The sequence below is a fragment of the Pelodiscus sinensis genome, chromosome 11, assembly GCF_052426305.1.
Source record: "Pelodiscus sinensis isolate ZL-2025 chromosome 11, ASM5242630v1, whole genome shotgun sequence".
Classification (NCBI taxonomy): Eukaryota; Metazoa; Chordata; order Testudines; family Trionychidae; genus Pelodiscus; species Pelodiscus sinensis.
This window is the reverse complement of record NC_143062.1, coordinates 4,046,600-4,061,162: the sequence shown is the minus strand read 5'-3', so window position 1 is coordinate 4,061,162 and position 14,563 is coordinate 4,046,600. Positions and strand designations below refer to the sequence as shown.

Sequence of the window (14,563 nt, the reverse complement as noted above, 5' to 3'; positions counted from 1 at the left end):
TGGTTAAAATGGCAAGAAACTGTTTTCTCTTTGTGATCTTGTCTGAGATCTGTTTTGTGGGCATTAATCCTTTGGCGAAGTGAGTAGTGATGTGAGTAGTTGTTGTGAGTAGTGATGTAAAATCCTCTTTAATCAGTTAACCAGTTAAACCTTACAAACACATCAGATAGACAGGGATGCATTTGTGAGACTCATGAGACTGTATTCAGGTAGGGAGCGGCTCCCCTAAGGTTAAGGGGCTGATCAAAGGGATCCACAAGAAGGCAGGGAAATGGGGAGCAGAAAGGAGGCAAAAGAAGGAACCTGAAGCATGTTGGAGAACGGATGTGCAGGGACTCTGAGGGAAGAAGAGCGCCACGCTGAGATGCAAGAGACACAGGCCACCCAGCATTATCCCCGTCCATAAGGCTGGCGGGTTGGCAGTCTGCTGAGCAGCCTCCCCAGTGCCCTAGCACAGGCGGCGAGGCGCTGGCTAGCAGAGCGGTGTGCACGGGAATGATGCTGAGGGGGCAGTGGCATGAGGCGCGCGGAGCGGTGTGTGGGGGAAGTGCCCGCTGAGGGCAGTAAGGAAACGGACTTGGTGCGGGGGGGGGGGGACATGAGGGCTAGGAGACTGTAAATGTGTGGGGCAATGGGGGAGCGCGGCGGTGAGGGAAAGGCAGGGCACCGGGGACAGAATGGCGGCTCCCCGCAGGAGGGGTCCCCGCAGGCCGGGAACCGGGCAGGGTCTCGGTCGAAGGCGATCGCCGCGTGCGACGGGCGGGAAACCACCACCACGGGGGCCGCTTGCGCGTCGCGCGCCTCGCTCAGGATTTGGCGGGAGGCGCGCGCTGACAGTTCTGCAGCATCACTGCTGGGCGGCCGAGCCCGCCCCCGCCCTGCGTGACGTGGGAGGAGCAGGGCCGGGCGGGGACCGAGCACTGCGTCTGGGCGGCCTTCGGGAGGGGGGCGGGGAGCCGCAACTTCCTCGCTCATGAGTCACAACGGAGGCGGAGCAGCGAGGCGACGCGGGGACCCAGGGACACCTCCGCGCACTGCAGCAGCGGCAGCCCCCTCACAGCGCCCTGTCTCCGCGTGACCTCAGGGCACCAGCCGCCGCCTCAACCGCCCTTCTCCCTCACAGTGCAGTAAAGCAAAGACGCGAGACTGATCCGGTAGGCGGACACCTCCCCCTTTTCGACGGCGCTGATTGGCGCTTCCCATCCCCAGCGCCGATTGGCTGCACGGAGGCAGAAGTGGGCTCCTATTGGTTGTGCGAACGGGATAATGAGCCGTGCGCAGAGTGATAGGGAAGGGCGGGGTGCGAGTGAGTAAGTGCGTGTGTGCGGGGCCGTGTGCAAACCGCGTGTGGCGCAGGCAGTGGGCGCTTAGTCTCGAGCGGGGGGATCGACAGAGAGCCGGGCCCACCGTCGCCCGGGCGCGCAACCTATCGCAGGAGGGTCGGGAGCCTGCAGGTAACCGCCGGCGCGGCTCGCGGAGCTAGCGGGGGGGGCCAGGCCCTGGCCTGTGCGGCGGAGGCGGCGGTGGCGCACTCCGGCCTAGCGCGCGGGAAACCCGCCGAGCCCGGGCCGCGCTTGCTGCAGCGCCCGAGGGGCAGCCGCCGGCAGCTTGGCCCCACACGGGGCGCGAGTGGGGGGGCCTGGGGCGGCGGGGAGAGGCAGCCATCGCCGTGCGGGAGCCCCGAGGGGCCGGGCGCGCAGCGGCTTCCTCTCCCCTCCCTGGCCCGAGCGGCGCCCCGGCCCGTGCAGCGGGGGCGGAGGAGGCTCGTCGAGGCTGGGGGGCCGCAGCCTCATTTGCGGGGGTGTCACGACGGCAGGGTCACCGGCGGGTTGGGCCTGCGATCCGGGTGGGGAGGGCATCGGGGCTGAGCCCGTGCTCTGCGGTCAGGCTGCCCCTCCGCGCTTCCCTCGCTTGCTGCCGCCGACACCTAGTCGGGACTGTCCCGGCGGCGGAGCGGAGCGTGGCGTGATGCACCATGTGGCCTCTCCATGTGCTCGGGTCAGGGGAGCCAGGTTGCATCTAATGCAGCTAGAGAAGGTGCCCCTCAGATGGAAAGCTGCTCAACCTAATACAGTCACTTTATTTGAATGCCTGGTAAACTTCATTTTAAAGTCATCCCAGCCTATTTTCACTTCAATACTATTTATCTAGTGTCTGGTGGAGAATAAATGTTTTCGGGAGCAATGGTTATTTACCTACTTGGTAGGCTGTATTTGAGTGCTCCCAAAGCCAGGAAATAATCTCTTGATTTGTAAAAGAATATTATGTGATAGACATCCTCTATGACCCTAGTCTAGGAGCCACCAATGAAACACTCACCTCCTCCCACCCCCAGTCCAATTAAGTATCTTAACCAAAAGACCATCCTTTCTTGGAAGAATTTGACCTTGGTTTAGGCAAGATGCATCCAGTAACTTAACTTTTTTTTACTTCATCCACTTGCACACTTAGCATTGTTACAGTAAGTCCATTTGGCTGTGTTGGCATATGTGCGTAACATTAAGTATTTATATGGGTATAGAAGCTTAGATGTAGAGATTGGAGAAGTTGGGTGGGAGACTAAGAAAAGATTTGAAATGGTAGTGATGCACATAAGAGGAGGTGGGAATATCCATTATGAGAATGTGGAGCTGATCTATATAGATAGAACTATCCTATGCAAAGACATTTGTAAGTAGGGATATAATAGTGTAGTCGATTAGCTGATAGCAAAAACTTGTGGTCGTCTTTTCCTCCCGCCGCCGCCAGTAACTCTTTTTTAGCAGGCTGGCCAAGAGCCTGGCTCAGTTCTGTGGGAGTGAGCTCCTCAGGACAGGGGCTGGAGAGCACTGGCTGCAGGCCCCACCCTGGGGACTATAGAATAGTCAAATAACCAAATTCATGAGGCTAATCGACTATTCAGTTAACCCGTATTTAACATCTCTAGTTATAATTTGAATGTTAAAAATGAACTTACAACAGGAGTATCCCAAACAACTTATTTGAGTTTGTTCATATAAGTAGTGACAGTTTCATCCTAGACTCTTGAACTGGGTTAGTGTGGTGGGGGCCAAAATGAAATGCACACTTTTCTTATCTGACTCTAGATTTAAAACTTTACAGTGCTGCCGTATTTCAAAGCAGAAATATGGTCATTGCACCACCTAAGTCACCTAAATGACTGACATAGCTTCCAGTGCTGGTTGCTCACTTACTCTGGTGCTCTACAGAACAGTAATTTGCTGTAGTCAAGTGTTCTTTAGGCCTTTGTATAATAAAGTAGCTGTGTGTCTTTGTGTAATAAAGACATGTCTTTATGCTGGCCATCTTAACCTCCTGTTTAAATTCACTTTGCATGCCCTTGAGTCAGGAGGCCTTGATTGCCAGTCATCTTGTCCCTATCCTCCTTCTGGAAGCTTATGGGCGAGAGGTTAACTTCAGAGGAGGCTGGTTGGTATCTGACCTTCTTTATCCCTTGTGGTGCGTAGATTCTAGGCGAGGAAGATTGCTTTTATCAATATACATTTGCAGTATTTTTGCTGAGTCAAGCTTGTCACTGCTTTTCATAGTGTTTGACTCAAGCAGGGTCCAGACACCACGATTACTGTTTGGTGAGTCACTTCTTAAACGTGAGGATGGCTTTGGGAAAAGTACTTTTGCCTGAGGATTTGCTTTCTAAATCTATACTGCTTATGTTTGGAAATGATACTTTAGCTTTTTGACGAGCATCCTGATCTACATCTTTTATTGTACCTGAGGTTTTTCAGTCTCCTGGCTGCTACAGTGAGAACTTCAGCCTCTAACCAGACATTAGGACAAGATGCTGGTAATACTAATAAGTTGAGGTTAAATATTTAGGAAGGATAGTGAAGATAGCTCTTTAACAATGAGCAGTTGTATTTGACTCTTGGCAGCAACAACATTCAGTGTGTGCATCCCGGCATTCCAGAGTAATGACAGTACAAACATCTGTGACATTCCAAACAGTTTTCCATTAGTTTGTAACCTGATGGGATATCTGCAGGTTGCTCTAGGTCTATATCCCCAGATAACTTCATTCTCTACTATAAGTTATGTCAAGGTAACCATCTACTTGGTGAAGTTGGCTTTGGGGATCACCAATACTTGTATTGAAGAAGCTTCAGGGCAGGGATGGGCAAAAGGGCCTCCACCCCCAGGCCAGTTAGGGCTGGGGAGGCCCTGAAGCCTTCTTTGCTCTGCCCCTGTTCTGTGAGCAGTGCATGGCACTTCAAAGGCTGGGTAGGGAAGGAGGAGGTTTTGTATGCTGATTGGCCTGGGGGTGAGGGAGCATGCAAACCTCTTCCCATGGGTGCCTGATGGGGCAAAGGGGCTTCCCCACCCCAGACCAATCATGATCTGCGGGTGGGGCAGCCCTGCCTCTTCCTGTTTAGGGGGTGGCCTGGGACCCACCCCTGCTTCAGGGAGTAGCTGAGTTAGTCTATATAGGATAAACTTAAACTCAGTCTGGTAGCACTTTTAAAGACTAACAAAACATGTACAGTAAAACTCCAGTGGTCCGGCATCCAATGGTCCAGCACCATCTGGAACCCAGAAGTGCTCTGGGCAGCCGGACAATTGGAGCTGCTCTGTCCCTGGCTTCCCCAATTCAGCCGCTGCTGAAACTGACCAGCGGCTGACTTGGGGAGGTCTGAGGCAGAGCAGCTGGGGTGCTGTCGGGTTGGTCCTGCAGCACTGAGGGGCGCATCCCACACCCTTCATAGCCCCCCCTTCCTATAGTCCAGCATATTTGATAATCTGGCACCCCCTGGGTCCTAAAGGTGCTGGATTATCGGAAGTTTACTGTAGATGGTGGTATGAACTTTCATAGGCACAGCCCACTTCATCTGAAGAAGTGAAGTTTGTATTGCAGTACACATAGGAGGGAAAGAGGAGCAGGGGCATTGAACTAGCTATAGCCACCATCCTTGAGTTACAGCTGATTAATTGGCATTAGTCAGCAGTTCTTACTAATATGTAGGACGTGTTTGAATTACTGTATTAAATAGGGATGTTAAATGGCATTTAATCAGCTGATTGACTAGTTGATGGGATTTCCATGGACTAGTTGATATGGGGTGGGGGGAAGCTGCAGAGCCGCTGCAGTGTGAGTGCATGGCCTCAGGAGCTAACCCTGCTGTAGCTCTGCCTTTTAAGACTAAAGTGCAGTGGGGCAGGGGGAGTCCAGATTCCTGGTTTATGCCCAGTTCCCTGCTAGCCTCTGCTTCCCCTGGAGCCTTGCAGAGATGGACCTGGGGAGAAACTGCTTTTAAGCCGGCTCCTGCCACCGCCGCCTCCTCTCACCCCCCCCCCCCATGGAGGCAGTAAGGGGGGGGTGACTAGTTGCTTTCATCCCCCAGTTTGCTTTAGTATTAGGATAGGAGTCCTTATGAATTGAAGAGAAAGATTAGGTGGTGCATGGAACAATGCATTTTCCCCTTCCTCCTGTGCATGAGTCTGGATTTTTTCCCCTCTTGTAGACCAGTGGTTTTCTAACTCTGGGTCAGGATTCAGAACTGTGGCATGGAATGTCAGGCACTGGGTCTTGTTGCTGCAGGTGACCAATGGAGGTGCTGATGCAGGCTTGCTGCCTATTCTGGCACCTCAGACTGCACTGTGCCACAAGCAGCCAGCAGTAGAGAAGAGCTCTGCACACTGCCCCTGCCCTGAGCAGGAGCTCTGCACTCCAGCTGGTGGGAACCTGTTGCTGGCTGTTGAGACACAGCATGGTCTGGTGCCTTAGCACCTCCACTGCACAGCAGGCCAGGAGCTGCTGAAAGTATGGCTCTCCTGCCTCATCCTTGACCCCCTTCCTGAAGTCTCAGCCTCACTCCAGAGCCCATACTCTAGTCAAATTATGTTGATTTGTGAATATCAGCAATTTTCTTTAATTAGGTCATGAGAGAGTTTGAAAACCACTGCTCTAGACAGCCCTGTGCCCTAACTCCTTGAATGAAACTGCTGCTCTGTTCACAAGTAATTGAGCACGGTAGCTTGCTTTTGCTTACCTTATCTTTGCTCTTGTGCATCTGCTATTGTAAATATCCATTGAAAGCAATGGTGCAGGTCAAATTCCATAATTGAGGATTAGATTTGGAACTCTGAATGAATTGACAGTAGTAAAATATCAGTCTTCAGTTAGGTTTTAAAAAACCTGAGCTGGAAGGTATTTTCTATGAAATGTGTTCCTTTTTTGGTTTAACTCTGCATATGGCAGAAGCATTCATTTATCTACTATAAGGAGTAGTAAGCTTGTTAGGTCATGTTCTTGGTGTGAAAGGTAAGAGCAGGTATAGTCAGTTTTATGACTAAAACATTAAGTTTGCTGCCTGAACTAAAAGGTACTGTAGTGGTGATTGTGAAAATTGAATATACCAAGGAATTAGTTTAAAAATCCCTGAATATCTTCATTTCTGTATAGTGGATACATGTAAAAATCACTGACACTTGGACATACACTGGATCAGAGTTAAGAATGTTTTGAAAGAGCTCTAGCAGTCTGTGGGTTTCAAGTGTTCTGCAGAGTCCTTGCCTTCCTCCTGTACTTCGGAAACTTACTGCATACACTGATTTCCATGGCTTACATTATCCATAGAGCATTGGCTTCATGGTTCATATCTAATCCTGTGAATCTTTTTTGAGCTTTGTAGGTTCAAGTCTTTCATCTTGTTCACTGGAGCTTTATTTTTCCTGCTGAGGTACATGAATAGGATAATTTAATTATTTGGGTTTAAATTTTCCCAAAATTCTAGCACATCCCAGTATTTTTTTGATGCGTATAATGGACATGAAAATAACTTGTAGTAAAAATGTGAATGTTACCATAGGGTGACTTTTTTGGAGAGTATTGCCTTGAGAATTTTAAAAAATATTCAGGGCCATGGTGCATCATACCAGAAAATCCTACTTTTTTCACTACAGGTGAGCTTTGAGACTTTTGGGTGGCTCCAAATAAAGATAATGCTAATAAGAAATTGATCAACTTGCATGGTTCTGAAAATCCACTTCCGCTTTACAAAAAAGCAATTGCTACAGATGAACAAACCCCTTCTGCTGTTCAACCTGCAAACAGCCATCAGAAACATGATTACATATAACTTAAAATGAATCATTATAACACTTTATTCAGATATGGGGTGCACTTTTTCCAAGAGCCATCAGTAAGCTGTATCTGAACTGTTGGCACTAAATGGCTTGTTTGCATATGTTTTAGGATTCAGTCCTCTTGTTTCTTCTAGCAAAGCAGTTCACTGAATTTTGAAGCAGTTTGTACTAAAAGGTGGAAACAGTTTTTAATTGTCTTTATCCTGTCTCTAGTTACTGGCTATAGGTTCTTTAAGTGGGTTAGCATCACAGTGGAGGCTCTGAAACTGAGCCAGACTTAAATGTGGGCATTAGAATTTTGGTGCAGAGAAATAACTTAAATCAAATGGTGTAGTCAAGGTAGATTAACATAAGATGTAGATGCTTCAGTCAGAAGTACCCTTTTGAAATGCAGAATGCCATGTTCTTATTCAGTGGTACTCAAATATGCACAGTTATGAACCCCTTACCAGTAAGTTACAGAAAAGACTAGAAGTCTGAGGAGTAGCCAGGTTAGTCTGTAACTTTATAAAAAGAGTACTCCTGTGTGGACACAACCTACTTCAGATGAGGTCATTTTTGTTGGTCTCTAAGGCTAGGTCTACACTGCAATAATAAGTTGGAAAAAGCATATTTTTTTCTGCTTCACTGTTGCAAGAGGTTTTTCTGAAATTTGGCACATCTACATGGTGCCAAATTTCAGAGAAGTGCTCTTTTTATATCGCTTATTCCTCATAAAATGAGGTTCACAGGGATGGGGGGGGGGAATGCATCTGCTTTTTCAAAAAAACTTCCGAACAAGCAGATGCAGTGCTCAATACAAGCAGTGCAGTCTAGATGTAGCCTAAGATGCCACGGGGCTACTTGCTAAAAAAGATGAGACTCAAAACTATAGGAAAGAACAAAGTACTAAACCAACCGGCAGGTGTAAAGTAGGTGTATCTTTTTTTAAAAAATCATATCCAGTAGCTCATCCATATTGATGCTACTCTGACACTTAATACAAGTGGCCTGTAGGAGTTTAGTGAGCTTTCCTTTTTAACTTCCTTTCTGTGGTTTTGACCATATTGTAAGCAAGATGCTTGGTCTTCCCCTCTCTTCTGCTTGTTTGCACCAATTTTTGCACATTAACTTGTTTAGGTATAAGTACGCATGTCTGAGATTAACAGGGGGAGGGGGCTACTCTAGCCCTCACCACCCATGTGGTGCCCCATTAACTGGTTAAATAAAACAGGATTTTACATCCCTTGGGATTTGATTTCTGTAAAGTTCTGAGTAAAATTGGGGGTCCCTGAATAGTATTTCAGTACAAATACTTCGTCATACCATGCAGTGCTCAGTACAAAGTTTTAAAGCTATGTAACTGTTACACAGATCCAGTTATTGTACTACTCAGCATGATTTGGCTGTTAACTCACTATTACAACAATTTCCTTTGTATCCATGTCTCTGAAGTTAGTGCTGATCTGACCAAGAACTACGCAAAAACCAAGTAATGCAAATGTCAGCTAATTACGACAGTCTTAAATACAAGTAGAAACTTTCAAACATTTTAAACTTCTAGCATCTAGCTAGTTCTACAGCAAGTTTAATCAGTCTTAAATTCTTCAAATACTCAGCAATAATGTAAGGAGTGTCTTCAGGAAATAAAGTAAACAATTTAGAAGTTGAAAGCTTGCTACACAAGTCTAGCTGACACATGTGCAGGGCTTGACAAATCAGTGAATCTACTTGCCCATGGCGAGTAGATTTCAGCTGGTCACCCGGTTTACTGGTGGTGCGCGCATGTGCAGTGTGGGGTTGGCAAGTAGATTTTGCTGCAGTTTGTCAAGCCTTGCACATGTGGATAACTGAGCCTTTCAATAGGATTTATCATGCTAATCAAGCAGGATTCATAAAATTGAGTTATTTATGCTTTGTACACTGTTGAACATAGTTCTAATTTTTGTGGAATTAACTTTATAACTGCAAAACATAGTTCAGTGCAGTCCAGGTGCTGCTAAAGATGTGATTCTGATGGAAGTTAACCATTATAAAGCTTTAAAATAGCTGAAAACATGCTTTTTTTTTTTCTTTAGACATGAATGTAATCTTTGCAGTAAAGAGTTATGACATAACTTATCAGTCCTAGATTTTGAATGCCACAGTTTAAGGACACTTAAAACAGATTCCCCCATGGCATTCACAGTTTCAGCACGACAGCATTGTGTAATACATGTGGTTTGAAAGTGAAGCTATTGAATAAGCTAAATGCAAAAAAGTAGACTTCCAAGTTACATTTGTCAGAACTTAAGTGATCTCCAACACACATTTTCCTGGGTTCTCTAATGCAAGTTATACTTCCCTGGTCCAGCATCCTCAGGACCTGACCAGCCCAGAACCAAGGAATTTGCTGGACCATGGTTGGTCAATGTCAGGCCCTCAGCTGCTGTCAGCTGTGGGGCTCTGCTGTAGTGGCATCAGAGGCCTAGCTTTTTAACCAAGTAGTGGTAGAATGGGCAGACGTTTGGGGATGACACAGGGTGGCTGCTGGGCTCCACAGCCATCCTGCCTCTTCGAAGTGTTCCTGTTGCTGCTGCTTCCCCTCCCTCTCTGAGTTTAAGCATCTTAAATGAGCTTATTTGCAGTGCTCTGGAAGCTTTGGCAGGGTGGGGAAGAGTTGCTGAGTTCAAGGCCCAGCTTTTTCCCTGGTGAGTGCTTCAGCTCAGGAGCACCCATGGGGATGCCATGCTACAGATGTTACTGAACGATGGCAGTCCAGACATCCAGCCGGTAGCTACTTTACGTAAACCAGGGTGGGTTGATTTTTAATTAGTTCACTAATTTTCTAAAGGTTGATTCTCATTCTTTGGTAGCTATGAAAACATTGATTTGCAGTTAAACACTGTTGGCATACAAGCACCGTATTTAGTATAATGACGAAACACTATACTTACTTGCATTTCAGGTTTTTTTACATCTTGTATGATAGACAATGGCAAATAATTCAGTTATTTACTAAATGTGTAACTGACTTGTGTGAAGCTGTCTTCAAGTTGATGGAAATTTGTATTAAATGCACAGAAGGTTTTTTAATGTTAGATTTGTTAAAGGTCCCAATACTTGTCATCAAAACATCTTTTACAGACATCTGTTTAAAAAGTCAATATTTCCTGTTTAATTTTCCAATTAGTGAATAGATTTTTTCTCTTTTTCTGGTCATGGTGTGCTGTGTGTGTGTGGGGGGGGGGGGGGGGGAATTCTTGCTGCTGAAGAAGCTTCTGCTGTATCATACTGGTTGAGCACATTCTCTAACTGGTCTCCCCCAATGCTTAGCCAGTGACTACTTCTAGGTCAGTCACTTCACTTTTTTTAAAATTAGAGAGGAAGAATATACAAAATGCTTATTTAAATTTACTTCAATATATTAGCTATTCACTGAAGTTGTCAGCTTCCCATTTAACTTTGAATAGGCTTACTTTCAGAAAATTCTGTAAGTTACCTATCCAACCTGACAGGTATAGTGCACTCTTTGAATTGTGTAGGAATTTGTTTTTAGCAAGACATTTTATACTTGCATATTAAGGCACAACAGGATCTCATATGAATCAAGAATTCTACCCAATTAGAACACTTCAATTCTTAAAATACTTCCAGATTACATTAACAGTACTAAGTAAAGGGGAGGGAGGCTAGTCTACCCTTTTTGTGAATAGCTTTGAATTACTTTGAGCCGCCTTAGCCATCATAGACTAAACAGTATATTTTCATTCTAAATAAACAACTATGCAGTCTAAGTAAAGGAGCAAAGAACACACTAACACTTAAGTTTAGGGACTACTTACAATACCTATAACTGACTCCTTATGTTTTATCTTTGGTTCTAGTAATTGCCTTGCTTCATGACCAGAAATATCAATAATTCATTATAGAACTAGAGCATTATTGCCATGCTTTAGCCTTTTAGAAGAGCCAGTCTTTACATCAAAAGAGCCTTTTTTAATAAATATCTTCTTTATACATAGGAAACCAAATTGCAGCAATGAGCAGCAACGAGTGCTTCAAGTGTGGACGTACTGGACACTGGGCTCGGGAATGCCCTACTGGAATTGGCCGTGGCCGTGGAATGCGTAGCCGTGGCAGAGGTGGATTTACCTCTACAAGAGGTTTCTAACTTATACGTATCTGAGCAGTAAAATCTTACTAATTGCATACATGACAATGACCTCTTTGCTCAGTCACTAAAGCAGTACTTGTAAACACAAATCAAAGCTAGTATACCAAATCTATTTTGGTAATCTTATTTTGTAAAGTGTAGCTCCAGTTCGATTTAGCAAATACTTATTAATGAGGGTTTTTACTGTAATGCTCTGCTACTAAATCTTTAAGAATAGTGAGATGGCTCTGGGAAGAACTGCAAATTCACACTTTGCTTATGTCCTAACTTTTATCTTTACACTGTCAAGTTGCTTGATGTAATTTTTTGATCCCTAAATAACCATTCTTCTCATGTTCCCGATCCAAAATAGGCTTCCAGTTCATGTCTTCATCCCTCCCAGACATCTGTTACCGTTGTGGAGAGTCTGGTCATCTTGCCAAGGACTGTGATCTCCAGGAGGATGGTAAATATTACTAAATTTTTATATTGACTATCTCAGAGCTACTGAACACGTGTCAATTCACTAGAAACTGATTTCTGTTCAGTGCATGTTATGTTTAACTCTTATCAAGGTTTTATAGTCTTGTTTGGTTTGTTTTCTTATTGTGGAAGCCTGCTATAACTGCGGCAGAGGTGGCCATATTGCTAAGGACTGCAAGGAGCCGAAGAGAGAGAGAGAGCAGTGCTGCTACAACTGTGGCAAACCTGGTCATCTGGCTCGCGACTGTGATCATGCAGATGAGCAGAAGTGCTATTCTTGTGGAGAATTTGGACACATTCAGAAAGATTGTACCAAAGTTAAGTGCTATCGGTAAGGCACTACATCTAAGGTATAAACTTCAAATTAAGGATAAGAGATAAGTTAGCATGTTAAGTCTATTTTGTGGATGTATACCTATTTGCATTGCGGGTGGGAGCCAATGTGTACAGGTTCTGGTGTCCCCTGTGCCACACATGCTGTCGTTTTCAGCAGTAACAAGTTTACTTAACGCCTTTTAACATCCCTACTGGTCACTAACGTAGACTTATAGGTAGTGAGTCAGTTATGCACTTGTGTTTAGATTGACACCAGAACTTTTTCCTGGTTTTTTTTGATTGCACAAGTAGTGCAGCAAATTCAGGAAGGTCAGTAGAGAGCTGCATACATTGCTTTGATATAAAATTGAGCTTGCTTGATAGTCAAAGGTATATTTCCAACTGTATTAGAACAGTAATACAGCAGAAGCCTCAAATGCAGAGTTCAGTGGTATGTCAGATTGTATTGTACATCAGATTGCACTGCTTTGATTGATGTTGTGGTTGTTGAAGAGATTAACAAGTCCACTGCTAACTAAGAAAAATCTTTCCTTCAGGTGTGGTGAAACTGGCCATGTAGCCATCAACTGCAGCAAGACAAGTGAAGTCAACTGCTATCGTTGTGGCGAGTCAGGGCACCTTGCACGGGAATGCACAATTGAGGCTACAGCTTAATTATTTCCTTTGTCGCCCCTCCTTTTTCTGATTGATGGTTGTATTATTTTTTCTCTGAATCCTCTTCACTGGCCAAAGGTTGGCAGATAGAGGCTACTCCCAGGCCAGTGAGCTTTACTTGCTGTGTAAAAGGAGGAAAGGGGTGGAAAAATCGACTTTCTGCATTTAACTACAAAAAATGTTTATGTTTAGTTTGGTAGAGGTGTTATGTATAATGCTTTGTTAAAGAACCCCCTTTCCGTGCCACTGGTGAATAGGGATTGAATGGAAAGAGTTGTCAGACCAGCAAACGCTCTCCAGGTTCCATGGGAGTGATTCTTTACAGGAGGCAGAATAAATCCTGGAAGTGTCTGAACTTCCACAGGTAACTAACTTTAATTTTATTACAATGATGGCCTTGGATTGTCTGACCTCAGTAGTTAATAACATCAAGTAATGTCTTCATCAGGCCCTACCTAGAGCATCTAGCTGAGTGGGAGTAAACACAACAGATTCACATGCCTGTTAATGGCCATGAGAGAGAGAGAGGGAGAGAGAAATCAGGAATAATAACTAACAATAATTCAGTCAATGAATGTTAATGTCACCAATATAGAAGGTAATGGGAAGTTTTTGAATAAGCATTTCAAACTAAATCTAAAACCCAGAACATCAGTGCTCATAACATACACAATTTGGAGCTATTCAGGAGTTGCAAAGAAATGCATTTTCACAGAAATCAAGATGTTATTTTTGTATACTATATCACTTAGACCAACTGAGTTTCATTTACTTGTAATCAGTTTTTAAAGTAATATGGTAAAAGCAATTGAAGTCCTAGAACATAGAAATGTAATTTTAAAACTATCAATAAAGCTGGAGGAGGAAGGGGAGTTTGGCTAAAGTTCCTTTTTGTTTAGCTTTTTGTTATTCATGTACATAGTGCAAAACACCATATTAAAGAGGGGAATGTGGAGGTGTTGAAAAGCTTACAGTTTCGACTTTTCTTTTGTATGAAATCTTGTTTGAATGTTATGGGACCAATTTCATAATCACAAAGTACAGCATTACTTACAAGTCTTCACTTATCTGCATATAGTGACTCTGGCAAATATTAGTGCAAGTAGGAACCATGCCAAACACTCGCACTCTTACCCATTAAAGAATCAGTTCATATGTATCTTACCATCAAACTTGTAAATGCTGTAATTCTAACTCCTATCGAGTAGTCTAAACCATGATGGTATCGCCCAGCCTAACAAGTACATCGTTACAATTTTTTCCCCTAAACATTTAGTATTTGACCTCTCAAGTGCTCCAGAATCATTAGGCAAGGTTAGTTAAAATAACTCATGAAAATCATTACCTCGGATGAGGCATTTAATAACTGCTTGTCTTACATTAGAAATATACATTTTCTTTAATGCCAGCCTTACTAAATCTACTTGATGATTTTCAGATGACTGTCATGAAGCAGTGGTTACTGTGACTTTTTCACCCTTCCGTCGTCTATTTTCATACTAAAATGCAATTAAAACAGTTATGGCCCTTTTGAGGGGACACTTAAGAAATTAAAAAGCTGCAGATTGGCCCACAAAAAGGGAAATCCACCAAAGTCCCATTGCAGGAAGGGGAGATGCCTCAAATTCAGGAAATGTGGATTGTAGCTTTAGTATCAGACTGAAATGGGTAGTATATGCCATTTACAATCTCCATGGCAGCTTTAACATAGGAGGGGTTTTTTTGGAGGTTTGATTTAGTGATGACTTTCTGCTCCATGTATACTCTTTCACTTCTCCATGTTCCATTCTAGAGATGCTCTGACTGCTTCAGCTGAAGCAGCACCAGAATTTGTAAGCCCTATAAACTAGGGGTGTAAGTGAGTAGTTGATTACT

At 44.5% G+C, this 14,563-nt stretch overlaps 1 protein-coding gene across 7 annotated transcripts; it reads left to right on the top strand.

The window, feature by feature from the left end:
- Nucleotides 1-926: 926 nt before the first annotated feature.
- Nucleotides 927-13,659, top strand: CNBP (CCHC-type zinc finger nucleic acid binding protein). Of its 7 annotated transcripts, none has more exons than XM_089781011.1 (5): nucleotides 927-1,154; nucleotides 11,085-11,225; nucleotides 11,589-11,681; nucleotides 11,828-12,029; nucleotides 12,571-13,560. In XM_089781011.1, the coding sequence occupies exons 2-5, from the start codon at nucleotides 11,102-11,104 to the stop codon at nucleotides 12,686-12,688; spliced, it is 537 nt and encodes a 178-aa protein (XP_089637137.1). In that variant the 5' UTR covers nucleotides 927-1,154; nucleotides 11,085-11,101; the 3' UTR covers nucleotides 12,689-13,560. The 7 variants fall into 7 exon arrangements, with proteins under 7 accessions (XP_089637137.1, XP_089637139.1, XP_089637140.1 ...); XM_089781013.1 differs by having other exon boundaries at nucleotides 935-1,154; nucleotides 11,085-11,204; XM_089781014.1 differs by lacking the exon at nucleotides 927-1,154 and adding an exon at nucleotides 1,286-1,454 and having other exon boundaries at nucleotides 11,828-12,048; nucleotides 12,571-13,659.
- Nucleotides 13,660-14,563: the final 904 nt, after the last annotated feature.